This window comes from Penicillium nucicola, assembly GCF_028828085.1.
Source record: "Penicillium nucicola strain IBT 29836 chromosome Unknown utg000010l, whole genome shotgun sequence".
Lineage (NCBI taxonomy): Eukaryota > Fungi > Ascomycota > Eurotiomycetes > Eurotiales > Aspergillaceae > Penicillium > Penicillium nucicola.
The window spans coordinates 2,204,381-2,230,678 of NW_026643134.1; the positions used below are offsets into that span (position 1 = coordinate 2,204,381).

General features: G+C 49.6%; 10 protein-coding genes across 10 annotated transcripts; 5 read left to right on the top strand and 5 right to left on the bottom strand.

Moving 5' to 3' along the window:
• Nucleotides 1-1,193: 1,193 nt before the first annotated feature.
• Nucleotides 1,194-3,363, bottom strand: N7511_009382 (translation initiation factor eIF2 subunit gamma; the record flags this gene model as incomplete). Its single annotated transcript, XM_057131759.1, has 8 exons — nt 1,194-1,293; nt 1,354-2,158; nt 2,218-2,368; nt 2,433-2,463; nt 2,548-2,558; nt 2,629-2,854; nt 2,910-2,931; nt 3,099-3,363. The coding sequence occupies 8 exons, from the start codon at nt 3,361-3,363 to the stop codon at nt 1,263-1,265; spliced, it is 1,542 nt and encodes a 513-aa protein (XP_056979747.1). The 3' UTR covers nt 1,194-1,262.
• Nucleotides 3,364-3,773: 410 nt separating this feature from the next.
• N7511_009383 (putative 60S ribosome biogenesis protein Mak11) lies at nt 3,774-5,296 on the bottom strand (the record flags this gene model as incomplete). The annotated part of the gene is made up of 2 exons (XM_057131760.1): nt 3,774-4,328; nt 4,382-5,296. The coding sequence occupies 2 exons, from the start codon at nt 5,294-5,296 to the stop codon at nt 3,774-3,776; spliced, it is 1,470 nt and encodes a 489-aa protein (XP_056979748.1).
• Nucleotides 5,297-5,911: 615 nt separating this feature from the next.
• eaf1 (MYB and HSA domain protein) lies at nt 5,912-10,320 on the top strand (the record flags this gene model as incomplete). The annotated part of the gene is made up of 5 exons (XM_057131761.1): nt 5,912-5,955; nt 6,033-6,161; nt 6,257-8,973; nt 9,025-9,182; nt 9,238-10,320. The coding sequence occupies 5 exons, from the start codon at nt 5,912-5,914 to the stop codon at nt 10,318-10,320; spliced, it is 4,131 nt and encodes a 1,376-aa protein (XP_056979749.1).
• Nucleotides 10,321-11,207: 887 nt separating this feature from the next.
• Nucleotides 11,208-11,937, bottom strand: N7511_009385 (uncharacterized protein; the record flags this gene model as incomplete). The annotated part of the gene is made up of 3 exons (XM_057131762.1): nt 11,208-11,369; nt 11,422-11,835; nt 11,890-11,937. 3 exons carry the CDS (start codon nt 11,935-11,937, stop codon nt 11,208-11,210), a joined length of 624 nt encoding a protein of 207 aa, XP_056979750.1.
• Nucleotides 11,938-12,815: 878 nt separating this feature from the next.
• On the top strand, nt 12,816-13,541 carry N7511_009386 (uncharacterized protein; the record flags this gene model as incomplete). Its single annotated transcript, XM_057131763.1, has 3 exons — nt 12,816-12,866; nt 12,927-13,313; nt 13,374-13,541. The coding sequence occupies 3 exons, from the start codon at nt 12,816-12,818 to the stop codon at nt 13,539-13,541; spliced, it is 606 nt and encodes a 201-aa protein (XP_056979751.1).
• Nucleotides 13,542-13,896: 355 nt separating this feature from the next.
• On the bottom strand, nt 13,897-14,874 carry N7511_009387 (RTA1 domain-containing protein; the record flags this gene model as incomplete). Its single annotated transcript, XM_057131764.1, has 1 exon — nt 13,897-14,874. One exon carries the CDS (start codon nt 14,872-14,874, stop codon nt 13,897-13,899), a length of 978 nt encoding a protein of 325 aa, XP_056979752.1.
• An 879-nt stretch (nt 14,875-15,753) lies between these two features.
• N7511_009388 (FAD-binding oxidoreductase) lies at nt 15,754-17,617 on the top strand (the record flags this gene model as incomplete). The annotated part of the gene is made up of 2 exons (XM_057131765.1): nt 15,754-16,235; nt 16,294-17,617. The coding sequence occupies 2 exons, from the start codon at nt 15,754-15,756 to the stop codon at nt 17,615-17,617; spliced, it is 1,806 nt and encodes a 601-aa protein (XP_056979753.1).
• A 388-nt stretch (nt 17,618-18,005) lies between these two features.
• Nucleotides 18,006-19,574, top strand: spp2 (spliceosome ATPase-activating subunit SPP2; the record flags this gene model as incomplete). Its single annotated transcript, XM_057131766.1, has 1 exon — nt 18,006-19,574. One exon carries the CDS (start codon nt 18,006-18,008, stop codon nt 19,572-19,574), a length of 1,569 nt encoding a protein of 522 aa, XP_056979754.1.
• A 367-nt stretch (nt 19,575-19,941) lies between these two features.
• Nucleotides 19,942-22,964, bottom strand: N7511_009390 (U3 snoRNA-associated protein UTP13; the record flags this gene model as incomplete). The annotated part of the gene is made up of 3 exons (XM_057131767.1): nt 19,942-22,649; nt 22,700-22,727; nt 22,791-22,964. 3 exons carry the CDS (start codon nt 22,962-22,964, stop codon nt 19,942-19,944), a joined length of 2,910 nt encoding a protein of 969 aa, XP_056979755.1.
• A 277-nt stretch (nt 22,965-23,241) lies between these two features.
• Nucleotides 23,242-26,103, top strand: N7511_009391 (uncharacterized protein; the record flags this gene model as incomplete). Its single annotated transcript, XM_057131768.1, has 4 exons — nt 23,242-23,277; nt 23,491-23,847; nt 23,902-24,137; nt 24,192-26,103. The coding sequence occupies 4 exons, from the start codon at nt 23,242-23,244 to the stop codon at nt 26,101-26,103; spliced, it is 2,541 nt and encodes an 846-aa protein (XP_056979756.1).
• Nucleotides 26,104-26,298: the final 195 nt, after the last annotated feature.

The window sequence follows — 26,298 nt, forward strand, 5'->3', positions numbered from 1 at the left end:
GGCCTTAGTCAGATCTCGTCATGCCCAATGCACCCTGGGACCGCTTCATCCTTTCTTAAGGATTTGGTATATGGAAATGAAAAGAGCTATTGGTTTCAGACAAGATACATGTCCTATCTTCAAGTAAAATGATATAACCCTGGTGACAGGTTTTGTTTTATTTATGTCGCTATAAATCCGAATGTTTACATTGTCAATATCCGTGCTTTCATGCTTCTCATTCGGTTTATGTACAAGTCAAAGACTATCACCATTTGCTTTTGTTTCAATTCGTATAGTGTGTTGAAAGTTACGATGCAAGTAGGGAATAATGACGAAGAGGGTACAATTTTAGATAATCTTTGAATTGATTACCGAGTTATTTAAGTCTAGAGATTCTTATTCATGTGAGAAATCCCTTATATACTAGAAAACTATGCCTTAAGCTGGTCCTAATTAGATTCCTTAGGTGATGAATAATCTCTATTGTCGTCATGGCTCATTCATGGCATGAACCATGGCCGGCCACCATAAATCTTAACATAGTGTGTATCTTGGATTTGAGTCGTTAGTCAACGTTGGTGGGTGTATGTCGGATCTGGTAAGTTAGAACATTATATATCTTCGGCCCTCACACGTCAACACAACAAATCCCACGAGGTAGCCCTACTTTTATACTTCGAACTAATCAAAATAGAACATTGAACATGCAAAGCTCCTGAATTGTCATAATCATGACTTCCTACACTTTTGACCACAGACCTATTTACGTAGGTCCTTATCTACATAAGATCCGACAATGCAGACATAAAAATGAGCAATGAACAGGAAACCTCTTGAAAACAACTCCCTCGAAAACAATACAAAACACATCTTCCACTCGTCGACTTCACTTGTATCCTGGTAGTCTTCCAATCCTGCAGACCAAACCCTTTGCCATGCTGTCGTGTGCCAAACGTGGTAGCAGACATGCATGAAGCAGGTAGTTTGATCAAGGTGGCGACAATGCAGGGATGCATGTCTCCTCTCCCATCATTTCTCTCTCTCCATCAGCCAGGGGAATCAGGTATATCACGTGTTTACTTTTTCCGACTCGTCATGACCGTAAAAATTTCTGCAATCTATGATCGTAAATCGCAAGACTCGTGCTCGAGGGTTGGTGGGCGGAGAGATCGTCGGTCGAAGATGTAGCAGGGTTTTAACTTGCGTAGTTTCCTCGATATAACAGACCACTTTCCCTGAACCTCCCCATCTCGAACTGGGACATCATTCAAAGAATTGCTTTACTGCTGAACGGGCTCAAGGGTGTTACCACTGTAGGGAAGATAATGTCAGCAAATGCCATAATCGTGTCACCAGGCCTTTAGAACTTACGCAACAATGTTGGCCCATCCAATGAGACGCCAGTGCTTTTCGATTCTGCGAGAGATGGCAATCTTCTCGCCAACTTCTGTGCAAGCGGGGCTGGTCAAGCTGAGCTTGGCGGCATCAGCCTTGACACCGAGAACCTTAGCGCCGGTGGCAGTAGAGCCGATGTTGACCATGAGAACCTCGTTCTTGGCGAGCTTGGCAACCTTGGCCTGCTTGCCGTCGGCAGTCTTGACACCAAGAAGGCGGCGGAGCAGGAAGTAGTTGACCTCGATCTCAGTGTAGATGGCAGGGAGGCGGCCACGGTGACCCAGGACGAAACCGACGAGACGATCGGCACGGCAAAGCGTGGGATCGACGCGGGTACCGACACCGATAAGACCACCAGGAACGGCGAACTTGAGGTCGTTGTGCTCAGCGAAGAGGGAGACAATGCGGGAGAAGATGGGGCGGCACTGGATCTTGCCCTGCTCGTCCTTTGTAACAAGACCGGGACGGATCTCAATCTCGTCGTTCAGCTTTACGACACCGGTAAGGATGGAACCACCAGCAACACCACCCTTGAGCTCGTCGATCTCGGCACCGGGCTTGTTGACATCGAAGGAACGGATGATCATCATGTGGGGAGAGGCCTCGAAGTTACGAGGAGGAATGGGAATGGTGTTGACGAGAGCCTCGTTGACAGCATCGATGTTGTACTTCAACTGAGCGGAAATGGGAATAATGGGGGAGCCATCGGCGACAGTACCACGAATGAACTTGAGGATCGATTGGTAGTGCTCGAGAGCACCCTCTTCGCGCATAAGATCGACTAGAAGAGAGAGTTAGAATGTGGCTAGAGGCGTAACTCGAAATTGAATAGATAAATACCCTTGTTCTGAAGAATAACAATGTGGCTAAGCTTCATGATCTCAATAGCAGCCAAGTGCTCGGAAGTCTGGGGCTGGGGGCAAGTTTCGTTTCCGGCAATCAGGAGGAGAGCGGCGTCCATGACGGCGGCACCTGAAAGCATAGTGCTCATCTGCGGATTTTGGGTTAGACTCAAAATTCAAAAGCCACGGAATCTGTGAAAGGTGAAAACTAACGAGAATATCGTGACCAGGGCAATCGACGAAACTTCAAGGAACCAAATGTTAGCTTATGTTCGACGCAGAATGACTCTTAATCGAGCCTGAAGGGCAAAACGGGATTTCCATGTACCTGAGATGACGCTATATCAAATGTTAGTCCGCTATCAGCAGAAATAGTGCCCTGAAATCGAGCAAAGGACGAGAAACATACCAACAAACGGTAACGACCTGTGCATCCATCGCGCTCACAAGGAGGATCGATCTCCTTCTCACTCTTGAAACTCTTGTAGCATGTCGGCCGGGGGCAGTCGGGGCTGTCACACTTGTAAATCTTCGCGTTGGCGTAACCGAGCTTAATCGTAATATTGCGCTCAAGCTCGTTCTTGAAACGAACGGTCTGCACCTCCGAGATGGCCTTGACGACAGTCGATTTACCGCTACAAAAATGTTAGTCACTCGGAGGATGGAAAGATCGGGAGGAGGAAATCTAACTGAGCGACGTGACCGATAGTACCTATGAAAAAACTGTTAGTCAACCTGTAGGCAGGAAAAGAAGGAATTCACCCAGTGTGCATTTTCGAACGCAGGGCCTTTTTTTCGCAGGGAGTCATCCGTTGCTCACAGAAATGCCTCCCAACAAGAAATAGGTCGCAACGTTGTCACAATCCAGCGATCACATACCGATGTTCTGAGTGGCTTGTCTGCAAATGATCTCAGGCGACAGAGGAGTCAACTTGGACAGATCTAGGGTCTCGGGCTCGGGCTGCTCGGGGAGTTCTGGGCGCACATGCTGGGGAGCAGGAGCGGGCTTCTTCATGGCGGACTTGGTGGGCTTCTCCTCCTCAAGAGGTTCCTGTTCCTCGACCTCGCCGCGGGCGTTGTGGGCGTCGAGCAAAGGCGAGCCGGGCTGGGATCCCTCATCGGAGAAATCGCCGTTGGTAGCCATGATTGCGAAAGAAGAAAAATTCGATTCGCGAAAGGAAGAGGTGGAAAAGGTGGAGGGTGGAAGGTGGTCGGGTGAAAATTGCTTCCGATACTGATGAAAGAATGTAGGTGGGGGATTGTGTGCAGTGGAGAGCCACTCGGGCGGTGTCTAGATGGCAACTCTTCACTTTTTGTATAGTATCTCGAATGGTAAATCGGGCGTTTTTTTTTGTATTTGCATTTGGATTGTAGTCTGTGGTTTGACGTTTGCTATGTTTCTTGTGGATTTGGAGAAATTTTAGACTAATGAGGTACAGCGATAGAGCATAGAGAACTTATTTCTATGTTTCTAAAGCGTCAAACTTTTGCTCATGAATACATCGCCGTTCTTTTATCAATAGTACAAAGGGTATAACAGGTGAGAGCCACGTATTACTCGTCGTCGCTGTCACTGGAGTCCTCCTCCTCGTTCTCCGAACTCTCCTCTTCAGAGTTAAATAGCGTGGATGGGTCCTCTGCAGGCAACATGACAAAGGATGCCAGACAGGTGATGCGGTTGCCAGTCTCATAGGTAGTCAGGACTCTTCCAATCTGAGCAGGCTCATCCTTTACCTTGACAAGGTCCTTGCCGGAAGCCTTCCATACACGAACCACACCATCGCTGCTGGCAGTCACAACCAGGAAGTCATTGCGGAGTTCCTTGGCTTGGTCTTCCAAGCTGAGAATCTCGAAGTCCTTGATGCGGCCAGCGAAGCCAGCCTGCTTTCCACCAAGCTGAGCAACGGGGGTGGCATGGGGAATGGTACAGTCGTTATCATCCTTTGCCTCTTTTAGGTCCTTGGTCGAGTAGAAGATCATCCGGCCATCTTCCGTGGAAACGACTAGGAAGTCCTTCTTCTCATCACCCTTCACAGGCAAAGAAACATACTTCATCTGATGAAGTTTGCTCCGAGGTCCAGGGACAACTCTGCACTTGGGGGTTGAGTCCTATCGCCAAGAGTTAGAATCCAATTTAAGAAATTGACGAACAAGAGACTTACAATTCCGAAAACCGCGGCTCCCCATTCAAATGCAACAGCAAACTCCTCTCCTTCCGAGTCCCAGGCAATGCGGCGGCCTTCACCGCTGCTGAACCTCGACTCGTTAACACCCATTAGCACCTCCCTGGTAAAGTTCAACACTCCAGCCTTTCTGCCCGTGACCAAGTTCCACAATCTCATACACCTCTCACCCTTGCCAAGAGTAAGCATGAGTTTCATACTGGGGTGTACTGCAAAGTGGTTCACTCCAGACGGAGCACCGCCAAGTGGTGCAGTGTCGCCGCTTGGACGTCCTTGAACTTTCGGGTTTGGCGCTTTAATGGTTGAAACAACAGACCAGTCACGGGTTCTTGAAATAGAAATTGTGTTGTCTTCACCAGCAGCAAGGAGCTTGCTGCGGGAAGGGAAACTCAAGGAGGTCAGGCTGGCAGTGTGATGCAACAGAGATCCTAGTTCCCGGTTTCGAGGATTTTCGAGGATTTTGTTTCCAGCGAGGGTGGGCACGGAGGGATAGTCGTCATTCACCGCAGGAGGAGCGGCAGAGATGGAGTACAAGTTGATACGCTCATCGGTACTGCCACTAGCTAGCATCACCTTCTGAGATTCAGCAGAGTCGGTGGCCTTGGGGAGCGGTGACATGGCAAGACAACGGATGGCAGATCCATGTGCCTCGAACAAGAAGGTGTCTACACAGTCGAACTTGGGAGAGTCGGCGTCAGTTTTGGCCTTCAGGCTGGCAGCTGGAATTCCTGCCGTGAAGCCATGGAGGACCCGCTCATAGGAGCCTGTAATGATTTGAACAGTGATAGCGGCATCGGGGGACTCTGACGGTGTCGGGGCGGATTTGGTAGTCTTGGGCGAAGGAACAACAGGCTTGTCCTCCTTGGGGGCATCGGTTCTCTTGCGTTTCACCATGATGGTATCTCAATGCTTGTTTGATGTTGAAGCTTGGGGGGGGGTGGATAACTTTTTTTCTTGCGTTCTGCTTTTCTGCCGCGGGTTATCGCCGCCCGATAAGAATATTGCGGCCTGATCAATGAGGTGTTAATATATGCCCGATATCCGAGGCCATAAGTCTCTGCCCCAGGTGTCCAATTACCGCAAGCGGAGGAATGAGACGATTACGCATTACATACGATGTCACTTCAGTTTTGGCCAGTTCCAATCCCCCATAAACGTCTGATAGTTCGAATAATGCATAAGACATTCCTCAGTGTTAGCCACTCTAATTCCCTTCCCCTAGACCTAAGGGCCGACCAAGTACCAGGTACTTGGCACCCCCGTGTAATTTTTGTGAGGGAGCGAGTACTGTACCCAAACCACCCACCCGTCCTTTTTCCCCAAACATTTTTTCCATACCGTAACCTCATTTTCACCCCCTTCAAAAGAAGACTCTGCTCTCCATCGCTCTACTCCCTTTCCCCATCGTTTCCATCTTGTTCGAGCGATTTTTTCCATCTGGATGACCTCGCTCAATCCGTTCCCCTTGTTCCCGCGTTAATCGGATGCTGTGTTCCCAAGCTAGACTCCATGCTCCGCGACGAGCTCCTTCGGTCTAAAAACGATGAGATCGCGTAAGTATTAATTATCTGTCGCGTATTTCTGATGTCCGAATACGCGATGATGAAGTTTTGACTGACTTGGTGGCCAGAAACTGTTTGTCGCGCCGAAAGCGCAAGCTCAGCGCATTGTATCTAGCCACGGTCGGGTTTGGCGCGACCGAGGACTCGCATTACCAGCAAAAGGAACGAGCGTTTCTCGACGCCAACGATCTTTCCAAGTGAGTACCTTCTCTGCATTACTCTGCATTTGTATCATTCGTTGCAATCATTTAATTTAATTTGTGTAATATTGCAATACTGATGCCCTATACAGAGGTCGATACTTCGATGAAGCTACGCTTCCACTGCCTGCCCATGCGCGCGCGCGTTCTCCATCCAGAAGCTTAGTTTCCCCGACAACGGCTTCTGGCACCAAGACCAAACCTGTTAGCGACATTGCTCTCCCGTCCGCCAGCGATGACGGTGTTCCGCAGGTGACCGAACCGATCCAAAGCGACACACTCGCATCGGCGCAACCTGGGACTGCCACCCCCAATGTCGCGCCATCACCGGAGACCAATGGAGCACAACTACCATCTGCACCACCCGTTTCCAAGCCGCCAAAGGCTATCGATATGCCACCGAAGGCTGCGCCATTCACCCAATCCTCGCGCGACCCGAAAGTCAGCGCACCTGTCTCCAACGTTATTCACGATACAACCGAAGCCAAGGTTTCGCGCGCGAAGGGAACTGCGACAGGCGCTCCTTCATTGGAAATACCATCTGACATCCATCGAAAGAAAGATCCAAGGACGTCTCTGACTCTAGGACCCTCTAATACTGAACACCCTCTTTCTCCCGCCTCCTCTATCGATCCTTACTCTAATAATACCCCCGTACCAGCCGCCGCATCGCCCGACACAAGTCCCGCAGAAGAAGCAGCCGAGGAGGCTGAACCAATCACTCGCCCACACAAACATGACCGATCACGATCAAGTCTGGTCCCGTCAACCCCTGATGAGCAATTGCTCTTAGAACAAGCCAACTCGGCACAGGAGAAGCCTGTGGATGTTAATGCCAATCTGCCTTCCTCGAGCGAGGTAATCAAAGAGAGCAAAGGTACTGAAAATGCTCAAGATGAAATGGATATCGACCAAACCGCCCCCGATTCTGAAGCGAAGAAATCTGTATCAAAATCCGTATCGCCATCCACGATGGATGTCACTGCTGATTCTGTCACGCCTATCAAGAAACCGTCATTATCCATACCTGTTACTCAGCCTGGATCATCACAACCAGAGCGCATGACCACACGAGTTTCGTCTGGAGCTATCCGCCATAAGTCAGTGTCCGAAATTCTGGGAGAGACCCCCAGGAGCCACCATGACAGGGCTCCACCCACACCCTCTGAGCAAGGGTCCCCGGATTCCGTTGCGAGAATGCGGTTCAAGGATCGGAAAGACCGGGAGAAAGAGAGAAGCCGACTCTCGACTGTGGTTTTCCCCAAGCAGCAGCCCTCTCAGCCTGAGTCTATGGAACTACTGCACAGGGACATGGATGCAGTTGCCAAGCTGAATGAGGAACAAGACTATCTGTTCACATTATTTTTGAACCGAGCCTACGCTCCTCCACGGGGAACAAATCTCAATACTCTCTTGGCTTCCGCGCACAAGACATTAACTACGAACAACCATTTGCTTGAATACCAGGAGTCTATGGATTGTCGTACTCTACGGCGCATTTATGCCCTTCAAAACGCCAACCGTTGGCCATTACGGCAAATGAAGCGTTCCGTCGAACCTCCCCGCCAAGGATCGCATTGGGATGTGGTGATGAATCACATGAAATGGATGCGAACTGACTTCCGAGAGGAACGCAAGTGGAAGCTTGCTGCCGCAAAGAGCTGTGCCGATTGGTGTGCCGAATATGTCAACAGTGACGAGGAACACCGGGCTCTACTGCGTGTTCAAACAAAGATTCCTTCGCCATCCTTGGCCGAAAAGGATGGACCGAAGGCCGGTCCTAGCCCACCCTCCGAGGACACTGGTGATGAAGCGTTTGGTGGCTCTCATCCCACTCCGGACCTCGTTCCATCGGCCGAGGAGGAGTCGGTTAGCGATGGATTCAATGATGAGCCTCGACACAGCCTCCAAGACACTGTGACCCCTGCAGCTATTTTCTCCCTCGGCTCGGACGAGTTTAACTTCTCGATCGACATGACCCCTGCTGCCGAAAAGTTACTGGACGAATTGCCGATATACGGACCATTGACAATGGCCTCTGGAACGAATGTACCAGACTTCAAAGCACCTCCTGATTCAGCTTGGAAGACGGAACTTGTGCCTGTCTCTAAATTTGCGTCGACCAAGATCACCTTCCACGATGACGACCGTCCCCGCAAGCGAAGCAGATATGATTTCTCCCAGTACAACAATGATTCAGATCATCGCATTACCGATCTTCCCCCTGAGCAAACCAATGTTGCTCTCTTCCGCCCCGAAAACAAACCCATCCGTGATCGCATTCATCCTGGGCACTCATTCAGACCTCCAACCGAACATCCGATGCCTTCTGTTGGATTCTTCGAGTCACGTCAGTCATCACAATGGACCTTTGCCGAAGATGATGAATTACGACGTTTGGTGAAGGAGTATTCCTACAACTGGTCTTTAATTTCCAGTTGCCTAACTCCATCGTCTATCTTCACTTCTGGAGCCGAGAGACGGACCCCCTGGGAATGTTTCGAACGATGGGTGGGACTTGAAGGTCTTCCGGCTGATATGTCCAAGACGCAATATTTCCGTGCCTACCACCAGAGGCTTGAAACCGCTCAGCGTACCGTGCTGGCTCAGCAGGCGGCTGCTCAACAGCAACAGCAGCAACAGCAACAGCAGCAGGGCAATAACGGTCCGCCTCAGCCACCTATACGTCGGAGGTCTACACAGCCTATTCGTGTTGATAGGAGACGGTCTTCAAAGCATCTCGCTTTGCTCGATGCTATGCGTAAGCTGGCAAAGAAGAGGGAGACTATGCTTCAAAAGCAACAGCATGGTATGTTTCAAATGGTACTATTAATCACAACAACGCTGACCATACATTTAGCTTCTCATCTCGCCTCATTGCGCAAGGCTAACGAGGCTAATCAACCTAAACCCCCTATTTCATCGCCAGCTGAGTTTAGTCGGCTGAAATATGACCGGGAGATGAAATTGCAGGAAAGGCAAGAGCAGTATCGCCAGCAAATGATTGCGCAACAAAGAGTGAATACCTCGTGAACCCCACAGAAAATATTATACTTACTAACCTTTCACTTAGGCGAGCCTTGCAGCTCAGCGTTCCGGTCAAGCGCCTAACCAGCCAGCGGCAAACGCTCCAGGGCGCACAAACACCAACATGCCTCCTACCTCCAATCCCGGCCTGCCAGGTGGTACTCCAAATGGAGTTCCTAATGGCATGCAGTCTGGTGCAGGTGTTAATCAAGGTCGTCCTCTCCCTATGCAAAACATGACGACCGGGGCGCAGTCAAACGGCCAAATGACCAACGGTATGGCTATGAAGATGATGCCGAATCAAATGCAAGGACCAGGCGCGAGACCTGGTATGACGATGCAAACATCCCCCGATAATACGCGTGTCATTCGAGAAGCGAATCGACTGCAGGAGCAGCAGCGCCTTCTCCAATCCAGGCAGCAACCGCAAGGCCAGCAATTCCACAACCAGCAATTCCCATCGCAGGGATCACCGAATCTGAACATGTCAAACGGCACCCCCAACAATCCAGCCATGATAGCTGCAATGCAGGCTCAAGGAGGAATGCAAAGCCCGTCATTCCACGCTGGCACGCCCCAAGGCGTGTCAACCCCGTCGCCTCGCATGGGTCAACCGAATCCTCTTTCGAGCGGTGTCGTGCCACAAATCAGCAACATCCAAAGCCAGATCCAGCGCAGCAACCCCAACATGCCTCCTGAGCAGATAACCAAGTTAGCCACTGACCGACTCAACCAGTACCAACAGTCGCAACAACAGCGCTTGTCCCAACAGGCCGCGATCAACGCTGCTTCGGGTAGTATCAACGCGAATGCCATGAATGCCAATAACGTGCAGGCGAACTTCCAAGTTCCTCATGATGGCAATTTCCAGACCCCGTCGGCGCCCAACATGGCAAACGGCAATTCTGGGATGCAGGTTCCTCAACCCCAGGGCTTTTCCCCTATGATGCGAGTCCCTCAGCCTGGTCAACAAAATCGCGGTGGTCCAACTAGCTCGCCCGCCATGAACGGAGCTGTCGTCCAGCCCAGCCGAAGCGGCACCCCTCAAACCCAACGCAGTGGCAGTGCTCAAGCCGGCCCTCAGAGCAAGAGCCCTCACGCCCCAGCAGCTCAAACAGCTACTAGCTAAGGACCCAGCTAAAACCACTGTGGCACGCAACCCCCTCCCTCCACTTCTACCTTCAAATGTACATACTTACACCACACCTTACTTTGATTTATTACCCCCTCTATGCCCTCGACCCTGTTTTCTTCTTCCTCGGTTGATTAGGATTCTCGCACTTACACCTCGCGCTACCTATCCCCTTTATCCCTTTTATCCCCTTTACCCTTTATTACTTACCACATATCCCTTCAACCCCTTTCACACCTCTTTGCGTGCTTTGATTTCTTTACCGTTCGAAAACTTCGATGTTCCCTCAATGTAGCGGACTCGATATGCACTGGCTCCTTTTTTCTTACCAGTGCTTTTTTTTTTTGATGTTTTGGGTATGGGCTGTATTATTGATAGGATTAGGCGAACCCTCTGGGATGGACGGACTCCAAGAATTGAAATGAATTGTATGATTAGTTTTGAACTTGCCTTCCCTTCCTTCTGAGGTTTGTAATTGTATCCAAATATAGCAAATGAACCGAGGACTGATGATCCTGTTCTGGTTGGCTTGCCCTAACATGCTATCCCGTAAGTCTCCCCTCAACGTCTAGATACGAATCAGGCGCCTTCGCCCTTGGCTATTTTCCTGTACATCAAAGCTCGCTCTACGCCTTTCAACTGATAGGCCAAAGTACGGCAAAAACAATGCACGAGGCGGTATACTCGTTACGAGTGCTTCGTTTTGAGCTCAAGACTATAGCCAAAGGCATGAAATGCGAATAATATGTCTATGGAATATACCGCTCTCATCACAATATCCCTTCTGCCTATTTCTACTCGACTTAACTAATATGAACAACATGACCAACGTCGAACCAAAAGAGTGCGCGGAACACTATCAGAGAACAACCTCCCCAAATCCCTTAGCATTTGTCTTCTTGAACAATCACATTCCAGTTCGACTTATGAAATACCTGTCCGGCCGTATATCTCGAGAGACCACTTCCAAGAACACACTTGGTGTTGATATACTTGGCACCATCAGCAATACTACCAAAAGAGTTCAGCGTCTTTTTACTCTTGCTCTTTTGAAAAAAGTCAGCCTAGTTTCCGAAAACAAGAAAGGAGACACCATACATCATTGCACCAGTAGATGGCAGCCTTGTAAGAACAGCTCACTCGAGCACAGCTGCTTGGACCAGCTGCGGCCCGTGGATTTCCATTCAACTTGCGGAGGTATGTAATACCCTGATTCACAGGAATGCTATCACAGCGACCCCAGCGACCAAAGCAGTTATACTTGGAGCCGGCAAAGTCGGTGCGTTTCTCAAGGTCGAAGTCACGCTCCACGAGTGCATCGTCTTCTGTTTCTATTTCTGCGAAGTCTTCATCCCACTTTGGGTTCAGCTGGAGGAGCTTGGTGTGTAACTCTTCCACTGTCCCATTGAGGACGATGGGCTCGCTACTTGGAGTGACCTGTACTTCCCATGAGGGGATAAACAGGTCGTATCCATCCAGAGATGAGGGGGAGGGCGATGCCAGCACAAGAGCCTAGAGGTCTTGTTAAACAGACTGAGAGTTCATATGGGGGTATTGAATCGTTACCTGGAGGGAATAGAGGCAGAGAGTGAAAACAACAGTGGCTCTCTTCATGATGACGGGCTGGAACTGGCGTCAGAAAGCAATGTTCTAGTGTATACCGAAGAAGAAGTAACTCGCAGCCTGTGCAATGGTCTGAACTGATTTAGGTAGAGGGGTGTCTCTTGTCTTTTATATCTTCTCTGAGAAGTGTTGCTATCCTCATTTTCGCTTTCCCGATGTAGAGGTATCCCAGGAATACTCCGCGTCGCATTGAATCACAGGCTATTTCGCTCAGTTCGCCCGAAAGAAGAATCAAAACCGAACATGTCCTTGGCAACACAGTAGAAATACACACGATGTTACCCTCGGATTACGAGCATAATTCCAATCGTTGCAAATGCAGGGGTTCATCGGGCGCCGAGAGCTGCATCTGCATGAAATAGCGTGCATGCCTCGGACAATTTCCTCAGGGATCATGCTAATTCAATTGGCTATGCAGCAGGCAGAGCGCTGGATGATACCGAAAGTAGCCATCAGGGTCTTAGGGCTGAATCCTTCAGGGGCGCGCTGGACGCCTAGCCAAGATTTCGTTTCTCACCCAGGCTTGCCCAGACATGGTGTCGTATATTAGATATTCGAAATAAACTAATCGGAGATAGAAGATGCACTTTAATTTGGCACTGGATTCATTTTTTGTCTCATCTTAGCATGGGCTCAGGTGATAGACAGCACCAAGAGAGTCCTTAGGGCTTGGCTATCTCCGCCCAATGACAAGGGCTGACATTTCCCTTCGTCGGGGTCCGTCTTAGTTCTGGTGATGCAGAGTACAATTGAGGTGAGAGACTAATTTCATGGGGTATATAAAGACCTCTCTGTCGCCTCAACTTAGATTGTCATACTCAGCATCAACAATCAAGTACAATACATAACTTACCACTCAGATCAAAAGAATGAGACTTGCCTTTGCTCTTGCGGTGCTTTCCGCCATTTGCTCTCCTCTGGTTTGTCTGACAGGGTCTTTCAAGTCTATTCACTACTCAGGACTAAATACATGACTTTAGGCATCGGCGATCACTGAAGCCCCAGAGGGATATGGCATAGACATTCCTGAATGGGAGATCGAGATTACCCCCGGTGGCAACAGAGTCATCTTGAACGGCACGATTGAAGAAGCCCATGATGAAATCCTCAAACTCAACCCAAAGTGGGACGAAGAATTCCTCGCCGACTTGCCCGTCGAGGATCAACCCGCTACACTGGTCAAACGAACCGATTTCTACGGCGCCAAGTATGTGTGCGGCAAGTGGACATCTGCACGGTATAAGCCAATCTCCAATGGTATCAAGTACCTCCGTGGAATCAAAGGTAATCCTAGAGCTGGACCTGGCCCGAGTAATTGTGCTCGAGTGAGCTGCTCGTACAAGTCTGCCATCTGGTGGTGCAATGATGTGAGTCCCAGGAATATGATGACTCTATGTACACCAACCAGGACTAACATACATGAGTAGTCCAAGAGCTCAAAGACTCTCAACTCCTTTGGAAGCATTGCTGATGGTGCTTTATACGTGCTAGGCCACTGTACAAACAGTGGCGCTGGCATCTCGAACCCCACGGTTGATGGGCAGGCATTTCATAAAACCGACTGGAATGTTATCGTCAAAGGCGCTAGCTGTTAGTTGTTCCATAAGATAGCCAAGAGGGCCACTTAAGTAGCTGCAATCTATGGCCAGAGTGGTTCGCCGTATTTTGTTATACATCCATTGAATAGGTCAATAATGAAAACAAGCCATTGAAAATCCTCACTTATATGATCTAATGCTTGGACAAAAGATATTTAGAAAAGAAAGAAACAAAAAGGAATATGAAAAAAGGGACTGATTTGAAACGTAAAAAGATACACAAAATGGTATAAATTACTCGCTTCAAACATGTCATGTACGGGTTGTCTTCCATCAGGAACATATTGATGATCCATTTTAATATATAAAGCAAGAGTAAGAATAAAAGAAAATAATACAAAAAAACCAACCTTTAACGAGCTGAGCGCTGGCCCATTTCAGTGTCTGACAACAGTATATGAGCAGAGTTGCGCTCTCCCATCCGCTCATCAAACATACCCATCTTGGTCAGGTAACGAGCCTTCTTGATGAGTCGACCGGGATGATAAACCATCAGTACAAGCATGACCAAAAACATCAAAAATGCATCAAAGACATAGATATAAACCTCCTTCGTGTTGACCTCAGCCAGTCGACCAGCACCGAACTGAACAGTCCGCACCAAGTTTCGAATCATCATCGAAAAACAGGCGACATATATTGCCACCATATACCGCTGCCAATGAAGACTAGGGTTATGATGGATCAAAGGTGTAGGCATCTGCTGAAGTCTCCGATGAAACTTTGCTGTGATGTAGATGAAGAAAGCGAACACGACCAGAGAGAAAATCAAGCCAGCCAGAACAACCTTCTTGCCGATGGCCATGATATTAGCATCTCCAGTGACTTGAACACCTGCACCACCAAGTTGTGTGATAAACGTGAGCACGTCGTTCATGACAAAGACAAATGTGAGCCATTTGACTCGCATACTGGAAAGATGTTCGGCGTCGAAGGAGCGGATTATACGACCGAGGACCATGTAGACTGTAGCGGCGATGAGTGGCGGAGCGCACATAATGAGCATTTCTTGCAAAGCCCATGATTTTATATCCGTTCGGGACTCGTGAGACCATGCTCTGCCATAGTAACCGAATGCTTCGCCTGATGCTCTGGTCAGTTCTGAATTTTTTTTTTCGAGAGGAAACGGAAGGGCGGTCTTACATATTGCACCCAGAACCAGAGGTATAAAGTATGCAGCCCGAAAGGGAAACATCAGTACAAAATGGACAATGGTTGAGATTCCGAAGATTGCTACGAAGGCATAGCCAGCGGTGGCAGACGGTGTATAGGGATAGAATTCGACCCATGGATTAGATCCATTCACGCCGGGGTGGTAAACGATATCCATGTTGAAGAATACAGAGAAATCTAAAGTGGTGTAACTATAAGCAAATTGACGACTGAGAAAAGGTCTATCTTTATAGATCGAAGGGTCTTGAAGTGGAACGACATAAGCTATTTCTAGATTCCAAATCGGGTAATTTGCGAACGAATACGCCTGTACATGGGGCAGCGGATCCACTTAGATCAGACTTAGCCGTTTATGCTTCTTTTTGTCGAGTGGGAGTTCATGGTCAACAGATTTTTGGATACGTCAGGCTATGGACGAAGCCGCTTAGCAATTAATAGCTGGACAGAGATATATAAAGCTTTGAAGTATATCATATAGCGCGGTGAAGGATGGGTCTCACTTCAATTTGGCTTGTCGGCAAGCGTCTACGGAATAGTGTGGACTACGTTGTCAGCCCTGCTTGTTGTCAGTCAGGAATGTTTAATACGAGTCAAGATGATATACCATACGTTAATGCAGAACAGATAGCACCCCAAGCCAAAATCTACTCTCTCAACCCTGTTGACGCCGAAGTCAGGGTTAAAGGACGGAAGCGGAGTTTATATGCGAATACGCAAATATCTCCTGATTGGGAACTGATATTCAGTTTCAGACACCAAAATCAAGCTTAAGGCACCGTCATTTTCTGATTTGCTTTCAATTTCACTTGAAATATTGCTTGTTGCCTGCTGGAAAACGTAAAATCTTCAGCATTCAAATTTAATTGCATCCATAGATCGACACTGTAGATCACTCTATCAAAGACCAGCGTATTCGTTTCCCGTCTTCCCTAATCTTCCGTACAGTATGAATTATAAAGAGAACCTATTCGAACGTTATAATCAAAATTTCAGTTCGTTTTAACTTTCTATTGGACTGAAGCATTCTAGCCTCGTTATGCCGGGGTTCCTTCATATTTACCTTGTTTCGCTTCTGGTATTGACTGCCACCTCGTTCGCCGCCCCAAATTGCAAGACTTCCCCTGGCGATTTGACGTGGCCATCCCCAGAAGAGTGGAATACCCTTAACCAGACCATTCATGGAAGCCTCATAAAGACGGCCCCAGCTGGCTCCTCGTGCTATCCGGGGAATCCTTTCGGCTCTTCTGAAAACTGCACCACAGTGAAGGAGAATTGGTCATACGCAGCCCACCATGCAGCATGGCCAGAAAGTGTGGACTACTCCATCTACGCAAATAACTCGTGTTTGCCTCCTGGAGTCGATGGATACTCCAAAGACAAGGGGTGTAGCATCGGAGGACTGCCGCAGTATGTCGTGAATGCCACATCCGAACAGCAAATTGCCATCGCAATGAAATGGGCATCTAAGAAAAACATTCGAATTGTGGTTAAAGGAACAGGGCATGATCTTGGTGGCCGGTATGTCATTTATTTGGGTTTCCGCTTGACTTCAGTATGTGAGCTAACTGCTTCATAGTTCTACCGGCGCCTATTCTCTTTCAATTTGGACACATAATTTCAAGAAAATCGAGAGAAGGCCTGCATGGAAAGTAGCTGGAAGCAATACTACCGAGGATGTCGTTATCTGTGGCAGTGGTAACAATTGGGGAACTGTCTATACTGCAGTACACAAGATGAACCGGACAGTGGTTGGCGGGGAAGATCCCACCGTAGGACTCGGTGGCTTGATACAAAATGGAGGCCACGGGCTTCTTTCAAGCCACTACGGCCTTGCTTCTGACCAGCTGTATCAAGTCACCGTGATCACAACCGAGGGCCGCCAGTTTGTCGCCAATGACATCCAAAACCAAGATCTGTTCTGGGCGATTCGTGGTGCTGGGGGAGGTCAATACGGAGTGGTCACCGAATTCGTGTTGAAAACGCACCCAGTTCCTGCCAATGTGGTTAGTGGCGGGCTTACGTTCTATCCTGCTCAGAATTCGAATGCCAGCAGTGAAGCATCTTGGAATGCAATGGCCGAAGTTGCGGCCCAAATCCCTGATATGATGGACCATGGAATCACAGGAACTGTGACTGCTCTAACCAAGCAGAAGGCCATGTCATTCTTGGGACTGAAAGAGGATCTGCCTGGTGTCTCTGCTATGCTCAGTCTTACTGGTTTTAACATGACCACGAAAAACATGAATGCCACCCTCAACCAACTGGCTGCTCGGATCAACGTTGAAAAGGTCAACATCACTATGCAGTCACCTTCGTCTAAAGGCTACTGGGCATTTACCAAGCCAGATCCTCTTTCCAGCGCTAGCTGTGGATCCGTCAGCATAATGACAAGTCATCTTCTGGGAAGACATGAGCTTTCTGATATTGCTAAAGAAAAGCTAGTCACATACCTCAAAGACATCATGGTTTCTCGGAACTCAACTGCCGGCTCGATGCTTTTGTTCGGATTGCAAGCAGGCAAGGGAACAGCCAATACGCCAGAAAAAAGGCGTGGAAGCACTCTTCCGGCTTGGCGTGCAGCCTATGCTCACACCATGGTTTATGGAGCTTCCGTCAATGCCAGTGGTGATCCGAATCAGTCCATGAGAGAGGTGGCAAACTGGTTAGATACTACCTGTGAGCCTGTTTGGAAACAGTGGGCACCGGAGAGCGGCTCATATATGAATGAAGGCAATCCTTTCACGAACAACTGGAAACATGACTTCTATGGAGAGAACTATGATCGCCTTCTGGGGATCAAACACAAATATGATCCCACTGGGAGTCTGTTCGTCTGGAGCGGAGTTGGAAGTGATGAGTGGAGTCATGATTTGAATAGCGGTCTTCTATGTCGAGTTTAGGGGCATCCATCTTTGCGCGGAGAGAAGAAATAGCCTGTCATTTTTGTAAAAATATCCCTACTTTTCAGCCAAACACTGGACTCTCATTCGTTGCCCATCTGGCATTACTAGAAATCGATGCACTTGAATACGAGGTACAGACGGCGCAGAGAAGTGGTTCAAAAAGAGAGGCTAGTTGAAGCGAATATCATGTATCATATCAAGAAGATCATCCCAGTACTGCCAGGCTATGAGAACTGAAGTCGCAGTTGGACATGTCAAGTTTATACTTCGTTGGTTGGTGTAATCGATTTTGCCACCGCCCGGTTCAAGCTCTCGCGATATGCTCCGCCTTCCGCTGGGACATCTTCTCATCTTCTCAATTTCTTGAATACTCGGGATATTCGCGATGTCCTCACGCGATCCCCATGGAGGCGGACAACCGCCCTCCAAACCAATATCCCTCTCCCTTTCCGGCTCCAAAGGTCCTTCAAAAAAGACCGGTTTCAACCTCCAATCCTCGAATCGCGGCCGTGCCAGCGACTCACCAGCCGCCAAAGGCCGCTCTCTTCCCCAGAGACCTCACCAACTTTCACACGGCGATGACTCCGACGAAGAAGAGGCCGCTCCAATCCATGAAGAAGTCTCAGGGTTCGACACGCATACCGGTGGCGCAATCACCGCCGACGGACAAGCAGTCAAGGATAAAAACCAGCCACTGGTAATCCCAGTAACTAGCAAGAACAACTGGCGCGACCGTGCAGGTACCAATGGGAAGAAAAGCAAGAACTTGCTGCCACGTGAAGTGCAGGCTATGCAAGAGGCAGAGAAGAATGGACAAGCACCCGGCGGAGATCCCACGGTTGAGACGGATGCGCCGAGTGTGGCATACGGACTGAGTTTTGCCAAAGAGTCTGAAGCCCAGGAAGACAAGCGCGTGGTGGACGAAGATCAAGCTATGCCCGATGCGAAGCCTGTTGCGACGAAGCCTCTTACCGACGACGAGATTGCCATGCAGGCACTGATTCGCGAGACCAAGGGCGATGTTGAGCGCAGAACAGACCTTGTCATCGAATCAAACAATAAGAAAGAAGAAGAGGCTCCGATTCACTACAGCGAGACCAACTCTTTCCAGACAGATGTAGCTTCGCGGCCGGAGTCTGCTACCTTGGATGCTTACAACGCCATTCCCGTGGAGGAGTTCGGTGCAGCACTGCTACGAGGAATGGGCTGGAAGGACGGCCAGTCTATTGGAAAGGGCAATTATGGCGGCGCCGCTGCCGCTGAGAAGGCGAAGAATGCTCGTGTTCCAGAACGACGACCTGGATTCCTTGGTATTGGCGCAAAGGATGCATCAGGCGGTAAAGGTGCTGAAACAGAACTCGGCGCTTGGGGTAAAGCAGCTATGCGCAAAGCGTCTAGGAAGGCAGGCGAGGAAAATGGGAAGGTGGAGGGTGTTTATATGCCCGTTACGATGCGCAACAAGAAGACGGGCGAGTACATGACCGAGGAAGAACTCGAGAGCCTCAAGAAAGAGGCGAAAGCCGCTCCCAAGGAGGAAGATTGGCGCGACAGACGAGATCGCAACCTCGAAAAGAGCGGACGAGACAAGGACCGGGAATACCGCAAGCGCGATTATGATGATGATGATCGCTCCCGCAAGAGGAATGGGTCTTCACGCCGTGACCGCAGTCTATCCAGTGGCCGTGAATCCTCTAGACGATCCCGGCACGATGACGATGATCGAAGCAGACGGAACGATCGCTCCTATCGCGATCGGGATTATGATCGGGATCGCCGCCGGGACCGCCATGATGATAAAGACCGACGAAGAGACCGCGATCGAGATCATGATAGTGATCGCAGTGACCGGTACAAAGACGACAAGTACAGCAGTTCACGTTCTTCACACTCATCTCGACATGACCGAGACCGGGAACGCGATCGTGACTCTCGACGCAGCCGTCGTGACGACTGAAAATATGAATGACCTGGTTGAGAATTTGGAGGATGTTGTACATCATAACTTGCACTACAGGAGAGATGTCTGACTAAATTCGGCCACCAAAAAGTGTTATAAATAGAGATACCCTGGACAATCAAAGTGAAGAATGACAAACTAGGGACAAAAAAGCCCTAAGTGCATATTACCCATTCGTGTTTTCTTGAGAGAATCTATAGTGGACTGTAGCCACCATTTTATCTAGTTACTAAAGTCAAAGAGCCGTAATACACTGTTCAATTCTATAAGTTAAAAGTAGATGGCTTTTATCCTTCCCACCCATGGTACTCCAAGAAAGAAAGCGCCAAACAATATACAAACATGGTAGAAGACAAAAGCCAGATTATGCTTCCAACATATCAACATCATCTTCATGCTCATCCTCATCTTCATCTCCATTGGCATCGTCCATAGTCAAAGCACCAAGTCCACCAAGACCAACACCACCATCCATCTCACCAAGCACCCACTCGACCAGGTAGCTATCATCGACAAGCTCTTCAACCCGGCGGTAGTGTCTCTCGGTGTATGCAGCCAAAGCTTGCAGAATATCCTTCAAGCCAGCAGCAGCCCGGCCGTTCTTTCCGCGGATGGACTGAGTGGCCAGCTCGACGAACGTGGAGGCAGGGTACGAGCGGAACAGAGCATAGAGGATACGCTGTGAAACGCGCGCGGTGCGAGCATTGGTGTTCCAGTCGCGGATACGGAGGAGGAGAGTGCGCAGGTTGGCGGGGTCCAGGGACTGCAGAACCTCGTCGATGGAAGGGTTGCCGGTCAAACTGGCCGCGGCACGCTTGCGTTCCTCGGCTGGGAGGGTAGGGTCGTCTGCAGCGTTGATGGCTGCTGTGAAGAGGGACAAAAGTCTGCCCGGGTGGTTGAGTTGCAGGGCCAGAACGATGGCCTCGCGGTAGTTACCGGCCCGGATGTGGTTCTGGAGCTCCTGGTCTTGCTCGATGCGTTCAGAGTTGGCGTTCACAGCGGCGGTGTAGGTGGCCGAGGTGGTATCTGTCCAGAAGGTGACTGTTGCATCTGCAGAGCCGGAGGCTATCGCGTAGGGGGTTGAGTTGAATTTGGAGGTGATTTGCTTCACATCTTTGCGTGAGCCGGAGGGAGTCGGACTGGCGAGTGCCCAGACTCGGTCTTCGTGGTTGTCCAGGGTGGTTTCGAGCTCGCCTGTGTAAGGGGACCAGATCTTGACTAGACCATCTGCAGCGGCGGAGGCGACCAGGGGTCGTGCCTGAATGGCGTTGTGACGGGCCGCTGTGGTCTCTTCATCTTCTTCGTCGCCGTGGTCGTTGGAGACCTGGGGAGGTGGGAGCCAGAGAACCTTGAGGACACTGTTGGTGTGGCCCTCAAATGTCAAGAGGCAGCTGTAGTCGGACAAACTCCAGAGCTTGACAGTCTTGTCGCCAGAGCCCGTGACTGCCAGTCCTCGGTTTGTGCTGGTACGAGAATCGGTGTTGATGATTGGTGTGCCTTGGGGAGCGAATCGCACAGACCAAACACCTCTCTTGTGGCCGCGAAGGACACCAACTGGGGAGCCCTCCTCGGCGGCCCATATCTTCACGGTACGATCTTGTGAAGCGGAAGCGAACAGTTCAGATGTGGAATCGATATCGATGGCGTTGATATCCTTCTCGTGAGCCTTGCGGGTGTAGATGGCCTTGGGGTTGTGCGGCTTGTCATCTTTGAGAGGAGCAAGCTTGCTTGTGTCCCACCGCTTGATTGTGCGATCTTGCGAACCGGTAATCAGGAATGCAGGGGGGTAGTTGACAGGGTCATTGTATGCAGCACTGCCAACTGGCGGTGGTACCCGTGGAAGGGCGATGGCTCCCAAAGACTCGGCGTGACCAGTGAGAATAGCAAAGCAGGTATAAGAGGATGTCTTCGGGTCAATACGCCAGAGACGTGCTGTGTTGTCCTTGGCGCCAGTTGCTAGCCAGTGTCCTGACCAGTCCACATCGATGCAAATGATGATATCGTCGTGACCTTCGAGCTGTGTGACATCAGCACCAAAATACTCCTCGTCTCCCTTGTCTGATGGCCGGTCCTCTGATGGGGCAACTGAAACGACACGGATGCTCTCGGTGTTGGTGGCCAATGCAAGCATTGATCGGTCAGGTCCAACATAGGCCAAATCAATAATCTCATCGTCGTTTCCAGAGATACGACGGATGATTGTCAAGGGCTCCAGCGTTGACCCAGGCTTGTACGCAGAAAGCGACTCGAGCGAGTGAAGGCGAAGTGTCTGGTCTGCGTGAACAGTCAAGACGAAAGGCAAACCGGCCGAATACTGGATAGCGACAACGCTCTCAAACTCCTCTCCTGCCTCTTGTTCCTCTGTGACTTCACTGCCACGATTGCAGTCCCAGACACGCAATTTCCCGTTCTCTCCACCAATGACACAAAGCCCGCTATCAGCGATGAAAGCAGCGGCTTCCACACTCTCCAAAACAGGAATAATTCTGCGAGTCTTCCAAGTGCGTGCATCCCAAACGATGACTGTCTTGTCTCGGCTGGCTGAAATCAAAGCATTTTCGGAAGGAGAGAAGGACAAGCTGCGAACAAGAGAGACGTGAGACTCTAGTGATGCAATGGACTTTCTCTTGTGCAGATCCCATACGCGCAATTTGCCGTCCTCGCTGCCGGAGGCTAAGCGGAAGCCAGCAGTAGAGCCTGCGGAAGCACTCTCATCCATATCTTCATCCTCGTCCGTAGACTTGCGCTTGTTCTTTATAGAGGTCTTCTCGTCGGCAGTAGGCACCTCGAAGAAGCAGAGTGCAGAAATAACACCACCATGACCGTGGAAAGTGTGCGTGACAAAGCCACCTCTGATATCCCAGACCTTGATCGAGCCGTCCGCACCACCGGTGGAAAGCAAAGTACCAGTAGGATCGACAGCAATAGTCACGACGGGCGCAGTGTGAGGCTTGAGGGTTCGGAGAAGTTTTGTTTCAATAGTTTGAGAAGACTCGTCGAAAGGTGAGAGAGAGTAGATGCGCATTGACATTGAGCGCGAGCAGATAATAGCGTGTGAGGCAGAAGGCGTGACTAAAAAAATACGTTAGACTTGAATCTCAACGAGAGCAACTGTTACTTACTGGCCAAACCGGTGACAATTTCTCCATCCTGTGCGGCTCGCAGTTAGTACCTTGCAATTAACCCAGGAGAACAATTAGCGGCATAACTTACTCCTTCAAGACTGGCAAGCTGGTTACCAGTTTCAAGATCGACGATCAGAGCATCCTCGCCGACGCAGCTCAGCAAGATGCGCCCACTGGCGTCCAGCGCCGTGCTACCGCCAGTATAGATAGGGCGGAGCGTGCGAGACGCCTCGAAAGTAGTTTTGACAATAGCTTTCGACATGACTGTAGGAGATCAAATCAGAAATCAGCCATTGCCCGAGAGAAGTTCAGTCGCAAAAAATGGCAGCTCGAGCGGGCAACTTTTTTTGTTTGTTCTGTTTGTTCGGTGATAAGATATCGTGCATGCCTCAGGCGCCAAACCCGCATCACTTCACCTTCGACGGTGTTTGACATCTTCGTCTCTCTTTGAATGCACCTTTATTCTATCGGGGAACATTTATCTTGCTTGTGCTGAAAGGAAATGTAGCTGCGATACTGACCAAGTCAAAGTTTACGATATGGGTCGACAGGCCTATTTGAACAGGCTCGCTTTGGTAAGCCACCTCTCTTGCCTTACCCATACATTATCTCCGCTTGTTGCAATAATATGCCTGTGGTATATTTCAAGATGGCTTTGTTTTGTCTGGATGTAATATCATTTGGATGTACCATGTGAAACTAGTTGGCCCGCAAACACAACATGTGTTATGATGTCCTTGTGAAACAAGCTACAACTCAACAAATCAATCATACTGACTGTACTCAAGGGCCGGTCACCATATGAAGCCCCCGACACTGCGGTGGTTGACACTTCTAACCCCGTGCGCCGGGTCTCCAGCGTCCACGCAGATAGTTACATGCAGCAGTATGATGCTCGTGGCCACCCTGTGAATCCGGAGTCCAGGACTCTTGGGCGAGAGTTTCGAAGGGCAAAGAATGACATTCTCTCAACAATGGGAATTGTTGTCAGCGGAGAAGACCGAAAAACTAGTATTCCAAACGAGCAGCAAAAGATCAACCAAATTGCGAGCGAGAATGACTTCGGACTTGTCATAACGACCCTCGACCAACTACTAGTCTTTTTTGGTACCTGGTGGACCTCTTCATTCACTGGCCGAGTACAGGTAAATGCACTCTAATAGTTTCGAGGGTTAGACTAACATCAAGTAACTATTGAGACTTACAAACATTATGCACACTCTGCTTTGCTTGAGGTTATCAAGTCCGAGCGAGGAGCAACAGGGGTTCTCGGATTCTATTTCGCAGGAATACCTGCATGGGCAATCTCAAGCGGATTGGCCATCGCTCGTGAGAGTCCGCTCAAACGGATCTTCGCCTCTCTACGAGACTATGCCCAATATCTTACGGGCGAGTCACTTGGAATTCGATCTTTTTTTGGGCTCGTGTACACAATGTAGGTTTATTCTTCGTCCATAACGACAGTAAGAAAGGCTGATGATAAATACAGGGCTAAGAGCTCCGTGCTCATGCTCTCTGTGGAATTCTACATGTATTCCATACTCCAATCACTCTCTCTTGTGGCACCCTGGTCAATTCCTAACGCTCAACTTCTAATTCCGTTTGGAACGGGGTCCTTACTACAGCTACCGGCACTTCCCACCGATATCTCCCCTGGCTCCCTGGGAACCTCGCTTGTGGGTCTTTTAACCCATCCTGGCATCTTAGCTTTCGTCTATGGCTACTATTTGCGTCCGGATTTGGAGGAGCGTATCTATAGACTGATTCGGCGGCGTCTGCCAAAAGCAACCATTGCAGATGAACTCTCAGTTCGAGTGGCATTTGAAGAAAACCTAATTGAGTGGGTGGTGCCAACACTGGGACGCAAATCAGACGAAGAAATGTACCGTAGCAACCTCACGCTACTTGAAGATATCAAGTGTGAGCTAGGTGCTTTTCGAAACTGGGTTTTTTCGTTCTTTGGGCTGCGATCGAGCCAGTCATCAGACCAGCAAGCCTTCGCGTCTTTTAGAGACGAGAGGATTGAATCCCTCCGAAATTCGATTGAGATGCTACAAAATGAACTCGAGGGAACACAGTTCAACTCTACTGATGGAAATGAGCCGAATGACTCGCTACCTAGGCCTTCGGGGATCGCATCTGATGCCCAGGTTCCTGTCACTGCACCACCTCGATTACGAGATGCAACTGCATCTACAACTTCGAGTCGATTGGATACAAATGCAGGCTTGCATCAGGTACTCACAAATGAGAACCGCATGTCTCAGTCTCCCGGCGAAATGAGCAATGATTATTTCTCCGAAATAGCCACAGTTGAGCGAACAAGTGGTCCATCGACGACTTCAAACCAGCAAGACCAACGAGGCGATTCACAAAATGCCGGGAGCTCGGCCTTGGACCGAAACAATTCACGATCCAACACTCTGTTCTCTCATCCGTCTTCACCAGAGACATCTCCTCCTACATCACCTCGTGTTAGAGCATCCTTGATTCATCAGAGCTCTGACATTATCACAATGCAACTTGAACTCTTGGGTAATCGAAACCGGAATCCACAGAACCAGGCTTCAAACCTTGCCAACTTAAATGCCCTAGCAGGCAATGATGCCCCGGGTCTTAATAGGCATGCGGACGCCATGGATAGACGATCGATAGCTGAATTCCTCGAGGCTCTCATATTAAGCCAGGCCCAACGCCAGGGATTAAATCCACCAGCAGGAGGCGACACTGACGGCTTTTCCAGCGTCACAGCTGGTCAATCCGTCACGACACCCCAAGAACTAAGTGTCCCCGAGCCAACAACGCCGCACCAGACCCAAGGCCATGAGTCCGATGATGAACTCACAGCTCTGGAATCCATTGAAGAAGCACCAGAACTCAGCGTTCCAAACATTCTCCCAGATGGGGTGGAAGAACCAATCGACGAAGAGCCCTCTATCCAGCCAATTCCAGTCGCTATTGCGGAGCACAACGTAGACACGCAGTCCGATACTCTCCACTTACCTCTCCCGCCTACCTCTCGCATTCCCAGACCTGTAACCGTTCATTCATCGGGAGTTCACCGTGTTACTCTGCTCTCGGCCTACCCAGTCGATTCACTCGCGTCAAATCTCGCTGCCGCAATCAGCGGTGTTATCCTTGCGCCCCTTGAAGCACTTTTCTTCCGCTCTTTGACCCAGTCATGGCTGACCACACATCCCTCGGATATTACTCGGCTTTCGGATGTTCATCCTTTGGGCCTGTGGTTTGGTGGAAGAACTTGGCCTGATATCGGTGCTTATATGTGCCGACTAGTTCTTATGCGGGGAATGCATATTGCTATGAGAGCTGGTATATGGGGATTCCTGGTTGGGTCGACGATGAGGATTGGGAGGAAGTTTTGTGGTTGGGGGAGCTTATGATATGTTGATTTGTTATTCCTGCTGGCGTTGTCAATACCTAAGTTATGCTTTACGAGTCAACTACAACGACGGTCATATTTTTCTATTAAAAGTAACAGTTTTATATCTTCTATTTGATGCACCCGGGGCACTTGAAATGGATGAAAAAGAATATAAAAACCAAAGGTCAAGTAAGTTAGGGCCTCAAAAATGCAT